Here is a 15256-nt window from a genome sequence, read left to right as displayed (position 1 = left end):
AACCAGGTTAAAACAAATAAGAACCAGAACGTCCTGCAGGTCCGCCACAGTAGAAACCGGCTCCACAGGTTCTTCCAAAAACAATGGGCTGCAGTGGTGCTCTCCTCATGTTCCCTCAACCGCACACAAAAGCACTGTGGACAATCTTTCAAAGGCTCTGCGGAAAGAGAAAAACAAATCTCCAGACCGCAGCAAGACACAGGATAGTGAGCAGCGTTTATAAAGCTTTTACGGCCTTGATTGCTCGAGGCTCGTGAAATGTTCATGTGGTTCGGAGAGTTTTTATTGTGATGCAAAAGGGGCACATTGTTGTGTGTGCGCATGTGTGGCGAGGAGAGAAACACATTACGGCTGTGGATGATTTGTGTTCTGAGATCCCAGGCTCGCGCGGTCCATGTTTGCTGAAGATCCGGCAGGGGCGCAGAGCGGTCCTCTCTATTTTTTGATTTTGCTGCTCTTTCACTGAGAGCCATGAACCCATTTGTTTGACAGCCGAAGAAAGGTTTACTGTAAATATTGACCATTTTAATGACACCCTCCGACATGTATTTGCTGGGTAATCACTAAACATCACTGTAAACCATTGGTCCTCAATGGGTGGTTGGAATATTTTGCTGGAAATGAAACCATTAAAAAAATAGCTATCACAAGCTCCCGTGGAACCTATCCTCAACTATTTGCTGAAAAACGCACCTATTCGTGGGTTTTATACTCTTTCTGATGCCACAAGAAAAGGCCAAAGACCTGTCAAATGGAAAAGTGTGATCGATTTTGACTGTAGTAATTTTGGCATGTCACGGAGCTAAGTTTAGCCTGGGTTATTACTGGAAGTTATGGAGAGCCTTCCATCCTGTGATTGACTGGTGACCAGTCCAGGGTATAGTCTGCCTTTTGCCCTATGTCAGCTGGGATAACTCACAGCTCCTTGTGACCCTGAACAGGTTATACGGTGTAAGAAATGGATGGATGGCCGAATTTGGAATGACATTAAGATGTTTTGCGATTATATTTTGTGTTCAGTTTCATCTCTTACCATATGTAAATATAAACAGTTGGGGGCCATCAATTACTTTTTGTTTTGCTATTCACAGCAGCTATGTGGGAACTCAGGAAGCATCTGTACCAAACCGAAAAATGTAAATAGGAATGCACCCTTCATTTTTTTAAGAAACATTAGATTATGTACCTAGATTGCGTTTCAACGTCAAAAAGTCTCCAAAGCGAGTGAACCTCTCCAGCTTGTCACCTTCATTAGTCAACCTGTACTCCTGAATATTCATAGATCCAAACTCAAGCTCATCTGAGCTGCATGTGGAATGCGGCGAAAGTGTTGCCTGACCCAAATTATCGCGAGTGAGAAACCTGCTGACAGGCTGTTTGTACTTTTGACGCTGCAACAACCTGCTGCACACCAGGCCCGATTGTGTGCTTTGGATTCTTTGTAATTTCCAAGACTGTTGGCATGTGTACAAAGCGGACACTTTGGTTTATTGGATTTGTCTGGGAAAGATTTCCCCCCCCGGCCCTTTCCCCCACTCCCAAGTGACTCGCGATGTGTTGTCCTGCAGGCCGCGTCGTTGACAGTGGACCTGTGCGGTGAAGACCACGAACCAGGCTACTGTGCCGTGAGCAACGTGGCCGTTCACACCGACTGGTAAGACAAAATCGCACACACATGCAAGCAGTTTTTTCTTCCTCCCACTATTAAATTCAACTGTATACACGAAAATTGGGTTGACACATCCAATTCCTAAGGCCCGGAAAACTCCACAAGTAATTATGGCAAAATCCAAATGTTTGCTCGCACCTGTTATGATGTTTCTCCTGCTGTGTAGCATAGTAACTCACCAAAAGAAATTATAATTCAACGCACATTTCCCACCAGTGCACGCTAGCCGAGCGTTTGCCAAAGTTTTGACAGGAATTGCATGTATGCCGGTTGTCACTGTTTAACCAAAAACATTTTTGGCCTTTATTAGAGGGGCGTAAAATTATCCCGCCAATAACAGCGGCGGGAAAATTGCCGAGCACTCAAGGAAAGACTTAGCAGTGTAATTTTTGTGTGGCGTTAATGAGTTTTCCTTCATCCTGGCCCGGCCGGCTATTGTCTCGCAACAACTCAGAGCCGTCGTGCCGACCGCCACGTCGGGAACAAGTGAGGTAACTGTAGAACCTCGCTTGGCTGAGTTCACTCGGGTTAACCATGGCCAAGTTGTCCTCAAATGAAATTAAGAAAACCTTTTATTCTTCTCGACAATATTTTTGTTCTAGTTTGAACGTGAGATCATTTTTCAGTCTGAAAGAACCTAACCCCGGAGAAATTTTGTTTGAAACTTGTTTCTTGTGTGATAGCAAGCTTGTGATTAAAATTACACGTGCATTTTTTTAAAGTAATACAAGTTGTGATTTTATGCAAACTCTGATACAGATTCATTTTTGATAAACATCTTGTACTGGATCTCAAGCTTGTACATTGGCGGTATGAAAGTATAATTGCATTTTTAAAAAAAAATCTAACAAGTAGGAGACATACTTTGCCCTTGAGAAAAAAAAAGGAAGACCAAGATTTTTAGGAGTTTTAGTCAAGACCATTTCAGACGACTTTGAGGGGTAAAGACCATGTCTAGACTTGGGGGAGTGGAGACCAAAAAAAGACCACCACTGAGGAGTTGATAATATATATATATATATATATATATATATATATTTATTTATTTTTAGAATGAGTGTGTAAAGAATTCCATCAAAATTCTGACAAAGCTAAAAATATCATCCAAGCATCAAAATGAACATAATTCATACTTTAATGGTAAATTTAGGCACCTACTTTTGATCTGAATGGATGAATCAATAAATAAATGTCCAGTATCAAACATATGCTCAAAAGATGACATCCACGATTCAAGGTTGGCACACACCAGGTTGATGGCAAACAAAGTAAGGGGAGATGCTTTTTCCATCATTGCTCATCTCCAAAACAACGCAAATGGGGAAGATGTGTCTCTGAATGTTTGAAGGACAGTTCTGTTGATACTGATTCTGTGTGGGGGTTTTTTTCTTTATTGCACAGCGACAATATGCCGACAATTAATTTTGGGTTTCCTTTGTGTGTGCAGGATCCTGGACGTGGAGCCCAATCGGCTGTCAGTGGGGGGCGTTAGGTCAATGGAGTCCGTCCTCCACCGGCGCGGTCAGATCGCCACCCATGACTTTGTCGGCTGCATCATGGAGTTGGCCGTCAATGGCCGCCCGCTGGAGCCCAGTCAGGCGCTGGCATCGCACGGCATCCTTGACAGGTCTGCAACCCCACCCCCAACCTACCACCTCAACTCCCTTTAGTTCGAATTTGATCCTCTTGCCATCTTGTCCCGCTTGTTCCCATCTGTCTGTCTTCTCTCTCGCTGTGGGACATCTGCTCGGCTTTTACAGACATTCTCAAAAGCTGAGAGATACCAGAAACCGGTTGCAGATATTTTCTTTTTCGGATGAAGTGAGGTCAAATCTTTTAATATGCTAATCATCCATAACTTCTTTTCGAGAGCCTATCTGCCTCTTTTCCTGGAGATTCTTTTTGTCCTGTCAAACTGACAGATCTGATTGTCCTTCGTTTTTTTTTTTTTTTTTTAGATGCCCAAGACTGGAGTCGGCTTGCACCGCCAGCCCCTGCAGACACGGGGGCACCTGTTTGGACCACTGGTCTTGGCAGCAATGCCAGTGTGTGGACGGCTTCACTGGCAAATACTGTGAGAAATGTAAGTCCATGTGCCTTTGAGGTGTCTTCAGAGGACACTTAATTACGCTTTCAAAATTATTAATGATTCCCCCTTTGTATGAGTCATTGTGTTGGTCATGACGCCAGCTGCCTCAGTCACAGCTTTGTGTCTTTAATTATAAAACTATCCAGACTGACGACTTACAATTGTAATGCCAATGATTTTTTTTTCCAGCGTCAAGCCGGAAATTTTCCGTCTTTGGCTGTAGTAGCAGAGGCGCAACAGGGCTGTGATATTGCGCGTGGGAAACGTATTTCTGTATCGCAGGCTAACAAATGCGATGCGTGCAATTTTGCAGGATGATGCTGTAAACGAGGCCAGGGAGTTTTGCTTCACGTGAAAGCAAGTCGTTCATATTTAATGATGACTAAGACAGCTAGGACCATTCAAGACATTTCAAACGTTCGATGACAGTTTCTGAACACGAAAGGAACAACACTGTGGACCTTCTTCCTTCTGTTCCAGAACCAACAAGTTTTGACATTTTTGAAATGGAAAAAAAAATTGGGGCTGCGAATAGCTGGCGAAAAGTTTAGGGTTTACCCCACCTGTCTCCAGGTAAACTGGGATTTGGCTCCCTCTCATCAGTGATTTTCATGAGGAAAAATTCTCATGAAAATGGTTGGATTGATAAACATTTGGCCATGCTTTTGTGGATAAACTCGAGATTAATAGGCAACATCAGCACCCTAGTGCTCAAATTTCAAGGGTATGACAAAGGAGCCTGCTGATTTTAAGTACATCTCGCACACAACGCATATCGAGACGATAAGGGCAAGGTTGATTGAACAGTGTGTTTGACAGCTGTTTGTCTTATTCTTCCTTCTTCATAAAAATACCCCGAAGAAAAATGTGTGGTGCAGCTGTGCATCTTTCGGCACTTCAGAAGGTGAAGACAGAGTGATGGTGTTGACACAGCTGGTGGGAGCGAGTCCGCCTGGCATTGCTGTGTAGACGCAGTTATCAGAGTGCCGTCGGTATAGATCTTAACGTCGTCAGCAAAGATGGCAGGTTTCACCTTAACCGACAGTCCGCTCAAAAATGACATAAACTAATAGATTGAGGATGTTTGTTTCATGGAATAATTATAATTACTCTGTTCTAGTAAGATTTGTAAAATGCTAATCATGTAAAAAGAAGGAAACGGATGTGTGTAAAAAAAAAAAGAAAAAAATAGAAAGTGAAGTTTTGTCATTGATGCATTGACAAACATGCAGGAGAGTCAAGTGTTTTCACAAAAAAGCTACCACTTATTTCACATCCCGCCCTATCTCACGTTATTGTCAGTTTGGTGCTGCTTTAGGCACTAAGCAGCCTGGACAGAGACATATGACACATTTCTTACATGTTGCTTCTGCTGAATTTGTTCTGGCGAGCTAGTAAGGAAAAAAGAAAACTTGGAAGAGTCGATATCAGGTCAAGAACAAGCCCTTGTCCGGAGTTAAGAATAAGACTTTGAGGAGTTAAGATACTAGATAAGGATTCAACGTCGATGAATTAAAATTGAAGGTGAATTCCAAATATTACAACATTCTGTTCTACTCTAGACATGCACCACTTTCAGGCACTTTGGTTACAGGAATACTGTACTAATATTCGTCTCAATGACACATGAGACCCTCTTATTGGCCTGCATACTTGAGTTTGGCTTTGGTATCTGTAATTACGAGAAAGAAATGAAGGCCCAATTTGTGGTTCTGGCTGTTGAATAAGGAAAATAACTTACACATGAGTGTGCAGCAGCTGCAGAGCGAGCGACGATTCAAAGCCACTGGAGAACTTTGAAGAATGAAACAGATGACGGAGATTCTTTGTCTTTGTTCCCCGTCTGTTGCACAGATATCACGGCCGACACCGCGCTATCCCTGGATGGCACCGGTCGCCTGGACTACGCCCTGAAGCAGGGCCCCAAGCGTGACGTCCTACTGAGGAGGTCACTGCAGGGCAGGATCCCGGACCCCGTCGTTCCCAGCCGTCTGGAGGTCAAGTTCAGGACGCGTGGCAAGAGCGGCACATTGCTGCACGTGCAGGAGACCAGCAACTACACCACTGTTAAGGTAGGAGGGCAGCCATTTTATCATTTCGGCAAATAAATTCTACTCCCACCTCGTTCTTGTTCAGCACTGTTAATGAATCATAACCATTTCCACGCATGACTTCCGTGGGAGCAGCAAACAGGCTCTTGCTTCAGTTAAACACCATCAAATTGATCTGACTTATAAATAATGAAATGCAGCAGCTCTGGAATAAACTGTTTTCCAAGGGAAGTTAATGCCCCTGAAGTATTGAAAATGATCACGGAGGAAGTCTGGAGTTTGACTTATCAGCGCCAGGGAACAAAAGGAGCTATTAAGAAGGAAGGCTCAGTCAGCAAGATGTGAAAGTACACATCTTCAACAGTATCTTGGCGTTTTTTAGGTGGATTATTAAGTCAAAAGGCATGTAAAAGACCCACTTTCCCCCTTCAGGTGGTAAGACTAAATCAAGACCAAGACTTTGAGATGTTAAGACCGAGACTGTTTTTTGGAGTCAAGACTTTGAGGTGTTGAGAACCAAATTAAGCCCAATAGCTTGACGAGTTGAAACTACAACAAGTCTAAGGCTTTGGGGAGTTGAGGGGTTTCCTGAAATAGACTTTGCAAGACCAAGACTTTGAGGAGTAAAGAGGAAGACTTCACTGATTTATGACCAATTCAAAACCATGTCTGTGAGGAGTGAAGACCAACACTGATCCTTAAGTTAGTTAGGATGACATTCAAATTAAGATTTTGAGTTATATCTAATTCAAGACCAAAACTTGGATGATCTAAGGCTAAGTCAAGACCAATACTAGAGAAGTTAAAACCATGACCAAGATTTGGAGACCAAGTCAAAAGCAAAACTCAAGACCAGGACTCAGTAGTTAAGTCAAGACCAAGAGTTTGAAGGGTTCAGTGTAGCATGGACACCACGACCAAGACCTTGAGTAGTTTAAACAACTAAACCCAGTTAATACCCAGTCAAACCAAGAATGCGAGGAGTAAAGACCAAGGCAAAACATGCTTTTCCCTTTTATATGGTGGTGGTGCAATATGCCAACTGTGTCAGGATATTGAACGGTGGTGGGAGTTTGGCAAAGACTTGATGTAATGATACATGAGCAAAACTCTGTCACCCTCCATTAGCTGAGGAACGGCAACATCCACTACATCTCGGACGCAGGTGTGGGCGGCAAAGTGGAGCGAACCATGGGGGACGTGGTGCTGTCTGATGGACTGTGGCACACCCTCATGCTGGTTAAGAATGGCTCCACCACCTTGATGCAAGTGGACAACAGCCACTCCCGCGTAATCCAGCTTCCCACACAGGATTTTGGAAGTCTCGGAGTCCTCACCATTTCGCTCGGAGGCATCCCACCTGGTCCCGTACAGCAAAAAACTGCGGCAGGTAAGGTTCTTCACAGTTTGTTTGACTGCTATTGTTGATGTAAACTATAGTGAACATGCAGACAAGTAAATATGTTATAAAATTGTTCCATTGGAGGAATCCCCCCAAAAATCTGATCTCGCCATCAAATCAGAATAGGGCTCTTGAAACTGCAGTGTACCGTATTTTCACGACCATTCGGCGCACCGTATGGTTGGGCGCAGTCTCATTAATGGGTGCTATTTCTGTATTTTACACATAAACAAAACGCACTGTATTATTGGGCGCAGTTTTAAAGTGGTAAAACATACGCCAGCTTAAACATACGGCATGCATGCGCGCACGCTAAAAACACGTTAGCTTGAAGCATACGGTAGCATGCCAAGATACAAGCTAAAAACACGTTTTTAAAAAGGCAACGGAAGCAAAACTGAGTTCCGTTGTATTTTATTTAGCCATCGTACAATGTACTCACGTTTTTCGATCAATCATCACCCAGAAATCCATCAAAGTCCTCATCCTCTGTATCAGAATTGAACAATTGTGTAAGTACCGGTAATCCATCAAAAACGCAGTGTTCCCTCTCGTTGTCAGAGTCACTCTCATTGCCATGTGGCTCCACAGAAATGATGCCGGCTTTGCCAAAAACTCGAACAACAGTGCAAGCAGACACGTTCGTCCAAGCAGCCATAATCCATTCGCAAATTGTGGCGTAACTCACCCAGCGCTGCCTCTCACTCTTTGTAAAGTTGTGTTTGCCATCGATCATCCATTGTTCCCATGCCGTTCGCAACTTTACTTTGAACGCCCGGTTGATGCCGATGTCCAGCGGTTGGAGTTCTTTAGTCAAGCCTCCGGGAATAACGGCAAGCTCAGAGTTCATTTGCTTGACTTGGTTTTTCACCGCTGCTGTGAGATGGGCACGTATGCCAAAAGCATAACCGATGGCTTGAAGTTTGAACTGAGCTTCGTAGGCGTGTCTCTTTGTAGAATTTATTTTCGGGGGTTCTTAGAAACCAAAACCGAAGTTGTTTTGCAACAATGCACATAGCCACACTCTATACAGGTGTTGGTACCTGCTTGGGACGTCCCTTTAGCGTCCACTTACACGCCCACCCTTCACTCATTGGCGGACTTCTTCCCCGCATGCCTGTCCTCACTCACGTCTGCCTTTTCTCTCTCTCTCTCCATATATGTGTATATATACACACCCGCCCTTCACTGATTGGCCGACTTCTTTGCCGCATGTTTGTCCACAGTCACTTCCGCCTTTTCTCTATATAAACAGCGTGTCGGCTCTCAGTCAGGTTTTGGAACTCAGCGCATACACAAGACGCTCCGCATCATAAGGCGTCCTGTCCATTTTGCAGAAAATTTAAGACTTTTAATGGCGCCTTATAGTCGTGAAAATACGGTAAATCTTGCCTGATTGTGGTGTTTTTTAAATGTTTATTTTTATGGAGTATTACAGTGGAACTTGAAGCCCTTTGTTCATGAGTACACATAAGAACATCCAGTTCTAACATGTTATGCAGCGTTTGTGTCACGCCCAAAGAAATGAAATCTGTTGTTCCGATTGCCGTCCGTATTTGGTGGCCATCCAACAGGTTTATTTAAGTTTGACACCACTGAGATTTACCTTCCCTGAATTAACAGTAGTAATATATGTTGTAGTAATATATGTTGCTTTATTAAATATCAAACACAGGGGCTGGAGAAAGGAAAAAAAAACCAAATTATGATTTGATCTGACTTCTCCTCGGAGTGCTTTGCCTTTTTGGACATTCTGTGTTTTTGTCTTTGTTTCATGTTTTCCACCTAAATCGTGGATCCGATGTCTTCGAGGTTGTCTTGAGGACGTTAGGAAAAGGTGAAACAGAGTGTTTCCAGACGGTCATAACGCGGCATACTAAATTTCCCATTTTTCTGGGGACAGAAAACAAATCGAGTGCCACAGACGAATACGGTAAAAATTATAAACCGTTGAAGGAGGGCATATTTCCCAGCATGCAGACAGACTGCCTGTCAACCAAATTTGACCCCAGCAGTGCAGTGCATCATCGGTGTTTCACGACCAAACACAAAATGGACGGAATGTGCACTGCAATTAATTTAATAATAAAAAAAGGCTTTATTAACATCACTAAGGTACTGTTGTTTGACAATACACAAAGCCAGAGATTAAATTACTTCCAGACACACTCATCGAACACAGATGTTTGTCTGGAAGCTCCAACAGCTCAGACAATATACTATCTGTTTTGGATAGAACGGTTTCCATTTTTCTTTATGTAAATCAGCAAGTTAAGCATATATTTGTTTTCGAACAATTAGCTGTCCAAACAGTATTCCTTTTGTTGTGAATAGAGCTCCCACTTCCTGTTTACTAGAGATGAAGTGTGCTCACTTCCACCCCAGCAAATTACTCAATCAGTACTGTCTTCTCCAGGAAACTGTTGTGTCCTTCTAACCCCTAATGGCTGTTTGTTTTTTTCCCTTTTTTATTTTTGTCCACAGGTTTCGATGGCTGCCTGGCCTATGTGAAATATAATGGCGAGAACCTGCCTTTTACCGGAGAGCACGGCCTTGCTGTGTTAACGAAAACCAGTCCATCTGTCAAGATTGGTTGCAGAGGTCCAAACTTGTGCGAGAGCAGCCCATGCTGGGACGGCTTGATGTGCATCAACCAGTGGTACACGTACCAGTGTGTCCCACCTGGCGACTGTGCCTCCAGTCCCTGTCAGAACCACGGAAGCTGCGTGCCAGATCCCCGTTTGGGTTTCACCTGCGTCTGTTCCGAATTCTACACTGGAAAGACGTGCGAGACTCAAGTGGCCTGCCTGGGTGTCCAGTGCCCTCAAGGGACCATATGCAAGACGGCCAACAACGGCGGGTTTGTCTGCAGTCCAAATCCCGCAACGGAAGCCATTGTTCTCCCTATTTGGGCGGTCCCCGCTATCGTCGGTAGCTGTGCCACGGTGCTTGCCTTGGTCGTGCTAAGTCTCATCGTGTGCAATCACTGCAAGGATCGCAATAAAACCAAAGTGCCAAAGGATTCCAAGGAAAAGAAACCCAAGGAGAAGAAGAAAAAGAAGAAGAAGGGCAGTGAGAACGTGGCTTTCGATGACCCAGACAACATCCCACCGTATGGAGACGATATGACGGTGCGCAAGCAGCCAGAAGGGAATCCGAAGCCGGATATCATTGAGAGGGAAAATCCGTATTTGATCTACGATGAATCTGACATCCCTCACACCAATGAAGCCGTTCCAAGTGCTCCCTGCGCCCCTTGTAACGGCCCAGAGGCCAATATCGAGCACTACGACATTGATAACGCCAGCAGCATCGCACCATCGGACGCGGACATCATCCAGCATTACAAGCAGTTCCGAAGCCACACTCCCAAATTCTCCATCCAGAGGCACAGCCCGCTGGGTTTTGCAAGGCAGTCCCCCTTACCTCTGGGTGCCACCAGTTACTCCTACCAACCTCAATACACTCAAGCCTTACGATCCACTCCGCTCAGCCACGCCCACTCAGCTTGCCCCACGCCGAACCATCTTTCCAGACAATCCCCAGCCCCATTCACCAAGCCCTCCACCTTTTACAGAAACACCCCGACCAGGGATCTCAACCTTGCTCGCCGCGAGGGAAGCCCCCTGGATCTGCACAATGACATGTGCCAGCCACCGCCCATGTTCAACTATGCCACCCGGCTGGGAAGGCGCAGCAAGAGTCCACAGACCATGGCCAGCCATGGCCACACGTCCCGCCCGGGGAGTCGGCTCAAGCAGCCAGTTGAGCAGATCCCTCTGGAGACAGGGCCCCCTGTGGGGCTCTCCATCGAGGAAGTGGAGCGACTGAACAATCCGCGTCCTCGCAACCCCAGCATCTGCAGCGCCGACCACGGGCGCTCCAGCTCCGAAGAGGACTGCCGCCGGCCTCTCTCACGGGTCCGCAACCCCGCTGACGGCATCCCTGCCCCAGAATCCTCGTCGGAGAGTGACTCACATGACTCCTTCACCTGCTCGGAGATGGAGTACGACCGGGAAAAACCCGTTTCTTATAGCTCCCGGGTACCCAAGCTCTCGCAAGTCAACGAGTCCGACGCGGATGACGAGGACTATGGCGGGAGGCTGAAGCAGAGGCGGTACTCGAGCCGTCGGGCGGAAGGGGGTCCTGGCATGGCCCAGTTGCCCCCCAATGAGCAGCACAATACCCTGCCTCACAAACTGGGCCCGCCAGCTGGGGCATTCAACTGGGACAATCTTTTGAGCTGGGGCCCTGGTTTTGGACATTACGTCGACGTATTCAAGGACTTAGCAATGCTTCCCGAAAATGCATCTGTACAGGACATTGAAATGAACAGTGGGGATGGGTCGGTCACCATTCTCAATGAAGGAGAAGCGGAACAATACGTATGAGACTATTTATTGTCAATTTGTAGATTATGGTGATGTTCTTAGAAAAGAACGGCGGACTATGCCGGTGTTGTTTAATCGAAAAATAATGACGACAACTTTCAATGCAGTAAGGCAGAACTAACGGCACCTGAATTCACCTTGGAAAAGTTTGACCAGTCTCCGTCCAGCTGTCCCGTCATGCGTTGTTTGCACCCTTTGAAGGAGCCTGTGTCTGAATTCAATTGACCCCCATACGTGTTATCTCGGTGAATCGTTTCTGCTCTTTATTACCGATATTGCCTCTCCTTCGCAGCCCGAAAGATAAAACGGCAGATTAAATTAACACTCCCAGCTGTAGACCGAAACAAAACTCCTGTTCATACGTTGTCGGTCGAGTTTTAATTCCACCACAAAGGAAGCATGTGCTTTTTGAAGGGGGACCGCACCTGCAGACACTGCGTGAAATGAAGTACTCTGATGTAAATCATACCCACTCTCCGCCTCGGGTTTTGTTTTCTCACAGAAAGCTGTCTAATTGCTCCAAGAATGACGATGAATCAAGTCGCCCGCCTTACACACATTTGAGGATTGCAGCATGGGGAGAAATATGGTGTTGTTTTTTAATGCTTTGGGGGGTTATAGTTTGTTAAAATGCTTTGCCATTTTGTTTTTCAATCCACATGATGACAACATATGGATCTTGTTTTCTGAAATGACCCAAACAGACAAACAGAGACTGTACTGTAGATGTTCACACTATTCAAACGTGGAATCATTTGTCATTGGTGTCTTTGTCAATTATGTTGACATTATGGTGTAAGGTTGCTTCGTTTTTTTGTACGGTTTATTAACTTAATTTACTTAAGCTGTGTTTTTATGGATATTTTTTCATAATCCGAAATCTATGTTCTTACTTTCGGGGAAAGTAAGGGTTGAAGACCTATTTTTTACATCTGTTACGTATGTAACGTCAGTATTTTCCACTTTTTTTTATGAAACTATAACATGCTGTATGCTTTGTACTTGTAAAAAGCCAATAACAGAATAAAAAAAATATTTATTTAAAGCTGCTCGTTTATCTTGTTTCAAACCATTTAGAAAAAGTCAGCGCAGTCAATCGGTACTGAAGTTGCAAAATAGTTTTCAAACTAGAAAAATGTTCCAAGGAAATGTTATTTTTTTTCACATTTCTAGAAAAAAATATTCTATGACTCATAGGCCAACAACAAAAAAGAAGTGCTAGGAGACTGTATTTGTCAGGTAATATTACGAGAAAAAAAACTGTTACAGGCAAATAATCGAATAGCAACTATCAAATTGACTAAGTTGTATTTTTTTTTTTTAAAAGGTGATTATTTTATGAGAAATGTTTTAATAATAACATAAAAGTGAACTTAGACAAGTGATACTCTGCCAACAGGAAGAGGAACATTACAATACGTCCAAACAATGGAACATTTTTTTCTCATTATTTTTGTCTTAAAAATGACAAAGAATTGTGTAAATTATGAAAAGAATTTTATATCTAACTATTAATTGACTTTTGAATAACACTGAGTCTATGCAAATGGCCAACTTGATCAAAACCGAAGGTAGAGCTCCCATTTTTGGCAACATGTCGAGATCTCAAGCACTGTTCTAAACACACCAAATTTGAACATGGTCCGAAAAGCAATGTGATCTGTGTTTTGAGCACCTAAAAAAATAAAAAACCTCAAAAGCCATGCAGACCACACGACGTGACGATCTCATCAGCTGATGCGCTTTGCAGATTTTACAACCTGCGTTGGAAGGTGCGACCGAGGCGCCCTTCAACTTCCCATGGAGCTCACGCAGTGTTTCCCCACAAAGCCGCAAAATGTCATCAAACACTGACATTAGGAGTATTTATGAAAGGATGTGGCACAGATCGGCTGATATTGGCCCCTCAGAATAAATAGTTCCACTGCCAACCCCCCTCCAGAGAAATGCTTACGAAGATTGATGATTACGAGCTACAGTTGTAGCCTCCTTTCGTCTGCATTTATTCAGCCATCCTTTAATGTAACTTTAACTGAGAAGCAACGTTGATGCATTTCACTATATAAATGCAAGGATAGGACATATACAAACTTTTCCTTGAACTGTCCAGAGGAATTCATTCATTCATTCATTTTCCGAACCGCTTAATCCTCACTAGGGTTGCAGGGGGTGCTGGAGCCTATCCCAGCCGTCTTCGGGCAGTAGGCGGGGGACACCCTGAATCAGTTGCCAGCCAATCGCAGGGCACACAGAGATGAACAACCATGCGCACTCACACTCACACATAGGGACAATCTAGCGTGTTCAATCAGCTTGCCATGCATGTTTTTGGAACGTGGGAGTTAAACCGGAGTACCCGGAGAAAACCCACGCAGGCCCGGGGAGAACATGCAAACTCCACACAGGGAGGCCGGAGCTGGAATTGAACACGGTACCTCTGCACTGTGAAGTCGACGTGCTAACCACTCTGTCCAGAGGAATGATGAGGAAATCAAAGGCAGTCAGTTTATAATATAATTGCATCAAATCTGTCTGGAATCAAACACTATGAATGAAAAACATGTCAAGAGGCAGTTCGCAGCACTACCACTTGATAGTGAATTGTAAGTGACCGTTTTATGTCAGGTGCTTGTCGTCATTGTTAATCACTATGCAGTAATGAATGAAAAAATGTGAGCGTGCAAAATAACTGAAGTCAGATTCATTCGCTGAGAAAAGTCATGTGTCGTTACTGTAAAAATGTGTATATTACAGGAACATATTCGTTTTTAACACACTACCGGCGTCACTAATTGAAAATTTGTTAAATCATAAGAGTAGCGATCACTCTTTGCAGATTGTGCTCAGTGGCCGGGGTTATTTTTTTTTTTTTACCTATACATATTTTATGTAATTTTTTTCTTGCAATTAATAGTGATATTGCATTGATTATCTATAAAGTAATAGATCAACGGACTCAATAAATTGTCATAAAATAAAGTCCAGACCCCCAATGAAGTTGATTTAACAGTTAATATATGGAAAAATATTTTAAATAGCAGAATAATTACATTGAATTAACTGACATGTTAAAAAAATATTCATCTTGAACTTGAGACACTTCTTGTGTACTCCAAATGGCTACCAGGTTGACACACATCTTAAATTAAAAAAAATGCCCTAGTGGCCTTTAAATGTGTTACTATTAATAATTGATGATGTTCGTCAATGTGGAGACACCAATCATACACACATGTCAATATAACCCACTATTTCTAGAAATCTCTGCAAGTGTTTTCATTTCCAAATGCTTATCTCTACAGCAATAGTTGGAAATCCCAATGTCCCAACACTGCTGAGATGGTCCGTGGGCCACTCATGAGGTTCTTGAGTGATTGGGTGACCATATACTGTATATGGTGTAATCATTTCATTTTATCATCAATCATTCCTGTCAGGTTAATATTAAGACACTTCCGCTTGAAAATCTTTCAAGGTCAGCTTTACAGATGCCACATCTGCGTGTTGTGGTTAGCAACACGTGGACACTATTAGGTTGAGTAAAAATATTAACAGCTCCCCGACTATTAATTGGGACACGGTGTACAGTGTATATTACAGAGCAGGCAATTATTTGAGGAAATGCAATATATACACTTAAAAGACTTCTCATTA

The 15256-nt window shown here is 43.7% G+C and overlaps 1 protein-coding gene across 1 annotated transcript in view; it reads left to right on the top strand.

Annotated features, from left to right (window-relative positions):
* fat4 (FAT atypical cadherin 4) overlaps positions 1-12647 on the top strand; it is a 111908-nt gene extending 99261 nt beyond the window's left edge. Inside the window, exons 12-17 of the mRNA XM_086106102.1 lie at positions 1569-1654; positions 3117-3296; positions 3628-3752; positions 5613-5830; positions 6938-7199; positions 9696-12647. Coding sequence (XP_085962228.1) covers positions 1569-1654; positions 3117-3296; positions 3628-3752; positions 5613-5830; positions 6938-7199; positions 9696-11602 — 2778 coding nt within the window. The 3' untranslated portion in view covers positions 11603-12647. The remainder of the gene's footprint in view (positions 1-1568; positions 1655-3116; positions 3297-3627; positions 3753-5612; positions 5831-6937; positions 7200-9695) is intronic.
* Positions 12648-15256: the final 2609 nt, after the last annotated feature.

This window comes from Hippocampus guttulatus, chromosome 2 (assembly GCF_054856545.1).
Source record: "Hippocampus guttulatus isolate MCC_2025c chromosome 2, RoL_Hgut_1.0, whole genome shotgun sequence".
NCBI classification, from domain to species: Eukaryota; Metazoa; Chordata; class Actinopteri; order Syngnathiformes; family Syngnathidae; genus Hippocampus; species Hippocampus guttulatus.
The sequence above is the reverse complement of the archived record's forward strand: the minus strand, read 5'-3'. Positions and strand labels throughout refer to the sequence as shown.